The 2,516-nt window shown below is 46.4% G+C and overlaps 1 protein-coding gene across 1 annotated transcript in view; it reads left to right on the top strand.

Moving 5' to 3' along the window:
- The window catches only part of LOC103600881 (glycosyltransferase-like protein LARGE1), a gene marked incomplete at its 3' end in the record, with an annotated part of 143,705 nt that overhangs the window by 18,497 nt on the left and 122,692 nt on the right, over positions 1-2,516 (top strand). Inside the window, exon 4 of the mRNA XM_008585213.1 lies at positions 1,563-1,645. Within this exon, the coding sequence (XP_008583435.1) occupies positions 1,563-1,645 (83 nt within the window). The remainder of the gene's footprint in view (positions 1-1,562; positions 1,646-2,516) is intronic.

The following is a 2,516-nucleotide window of genomic DNA, read 5'->3' as shown; positions in this document are numbered from 1 at the left end:
CAGTGGGTGGGAGGCTCTGAGATCCTGCCATGTGGCGAGCCCACAATTTCAGGGTTTCTGAGAAAATGAGGCTCTGAATGAAGCTGAAGTCCAGCTTCTGGCACTGCGCAGTCAATTGGGGTGAAGGTCACTAGAATTCAAGAAGTCATGAAAGTGGCTTTGAAGCCATTGGATGGTTTATCCCCGAGGGGTTAACTTCCCAGGATGATGTCAGGAGGTGAGGTGGTGAAGAAGGCCTGGGAACCAAAAGCCTGTAGGGAGGTGACCGGGATGTTGGAACTACATTTTGAGGTGACTGATCACGTTTATGGGGAGTCCAGAATCCATGCTGTGGAAGGAAGGGCTGTGAGTAGTTCTGAAAAAGAAAAGGCCTGTATCAAGCTCCCTACCTTTAATTAAGTATTGGGTGCCAGAGGGAACGCCCCTGTTCTGCAGTACTCGCAGGACACAACACTGCCAGACTGGACGTGAGCATGTGGGTTGTGATCCAAGGCAGGCTATGCTTCAGGAGAAGGGACAGCATCGAGACGCATGAACCCTCCGTTCTCTGAGACGCAGGGTGACTGCCTGTCTGGGATGCCCTACAGCAGTCCTTTCTCTTTGTCAGGTGCCACACATAGAGAAAGGTAATTGTGTGGTACAGGAGGTAGATAGAAAAGTTGTTGGCAGCAGTGGGTAGCCTGGGCTGAGAGTGCCAGCCCTGCCTGTAGCTTTGAGGGCGTGAAGAGATGGTATCTTCCCCACCTGTAATTCAGTCCCAGCACCCCATGGTGCCAAGGAACCTTGTTTGGGAAGCTCACTTCTCAAGGATGTTTTTTGCTACGACTGGAATGTACCATTCTACGTTCTTGGTGTCATTCCATCACCCCATAACACCCTCCTGCAAGACATGTGTCAGGTCCTTGTGTTGCAGTGAGTCAGCTGCCCCTACAACTTTCCTAGGGTCACCAGACTTAAAGGGCTCGTGTTGGATTCACATTGGATGCTCCTGACGACTTAGAAGACACGACCCTCAAGGCTCCCTTCAATCCTCCCAGTCTTCAGTTCTTTGAGTGGTATCCCAGATGGGACCCACAGGTGTTCATTGGTCCCTTCCACCTGTTATCAGGTTGGCCCTAACCTGAGTAAGACGTCTCGTGAGAGCATTTCACAAACTCTCTGAGCTGTAACTTCTCAGTCCGAGATCCTTCATTGTTGGTTCATCCTTTCTGGGTTTCTTTCTTTTCTTTTCTTTTTTTTTTTTTTTAAACCAGTTGTCATTGTTCCCCAGCTTGGGGGCAGAGAACTCACTATTTGCCTATCTGAGCCAATCACCATTTCTCTCATCCCCAAAATGTAATTGGAAAGAGCCTTAATGGTTTCCAAATGATGATAGCTCCATTAACCAATTAAAAAGGCCTTAATAAAACTGTCTTGAGTTATTTTCTACAGTGCCGACTGTGCCCTTTGTTTTCTAACGATCCAACAGGAAATAAGGATAATTTTTCTTTCTTGTTTGGTCTGCAACACCAGGAAGACCTTTTTCCATCTGTCTGACTGCTCACCCTGTCTTTTCTTCCCAGACGATCCATGTTGCTATCGTCTGTGCCGGATATAATGCCAGCCGGGATGTCGTCACTTTGGTCAAGTCCGTCCTGTTCCATAGGTAAGAACAACTTCTGTGCTCTGCAGCCTGGTGTGTACCACCGACGGCCTGCATATTTCCTTGGGGAAGAGTTAAATAAGCGGAGAGGTTTTTTTTAATCAATCATTCTAGCTGCCATGGAAATGTAATTTTTGTCTGAAACCCTGGAGAGATTATTGTGTTAACAATATTTAATAGCAGCGATTAGGTGCTGTCTTGCCATGTTTCGAATTGTAGTTCTCAGACCTGAAGGGCCCTTCAGTGATGCCTCGGATTTGATGCTTCAGTTTCTACATGGCTTTTCCTGCCTATCACTAATCAAACCTCTCTTTTTACACATCCCTGTTCATAGGTTGTATTATCGACAGAATTGTGTCTCCCCAAAGTATGTGTGTTGAATCCCTAACACCGAGTACCTCCAATTATGACTGTATTTGGGTATGGGGTCTTTGCAGAGGTAATTACATTAAAATGAGGTCCTGAGGGTAGGTCTTAATCCAGTGTAACTGATGTCCTTTAAAAAAAGGAGATTAAGACACAAACACAGACCGAGGGAAGACCACATGAACACACACTTAGAAGCAGCCCATCTGCACACTGAGGAGAGAAACCTCAAAAAGTCTTGGGCGTCTAGCCTTGAGAATTGTGGGAAAGTACATTTCTATTGCTTAAGCCACCCAGTCTGTGGAATGGCAGCCCTGGCAAACTTGTACAGATTGCTTACTTCTCTTCTAAGGTGGCCTATCCTACCTCTGGGCATTTCTGACTTAAAAAGTCCTGCTTTATATTAAACTGAAATTTCCCAACTTGTAGTTATCTGTGGCTCTAGTGGACCTCCACGGAAGTGATAATTCCTCTGGGGAGCCGTCTTGTCTGCAAGTTAAGTTCCTAT

This window comes from Galeopterus variegatus, unplaced genomic scaffold (genome assembly GCF_000696425.1).
Source record: "Galeopterus variegatus unplaced genomic scaffold, G_variegatus-3.0.2 Scaffold3496, whole genome shotgun sequence".
NCBI classification, from domain to species: Eukaryota; Metazoa; Chordata; class Mammalia; order Dermoptera; family Cynocephalidae; genus Galeopterus; species Galeopterus variegatus.
The sequence above is the reverse complement of the archived record's forward strand: the minus strand, read 5'-3'. Positions and strand labels throughout refer to the sequence as shown.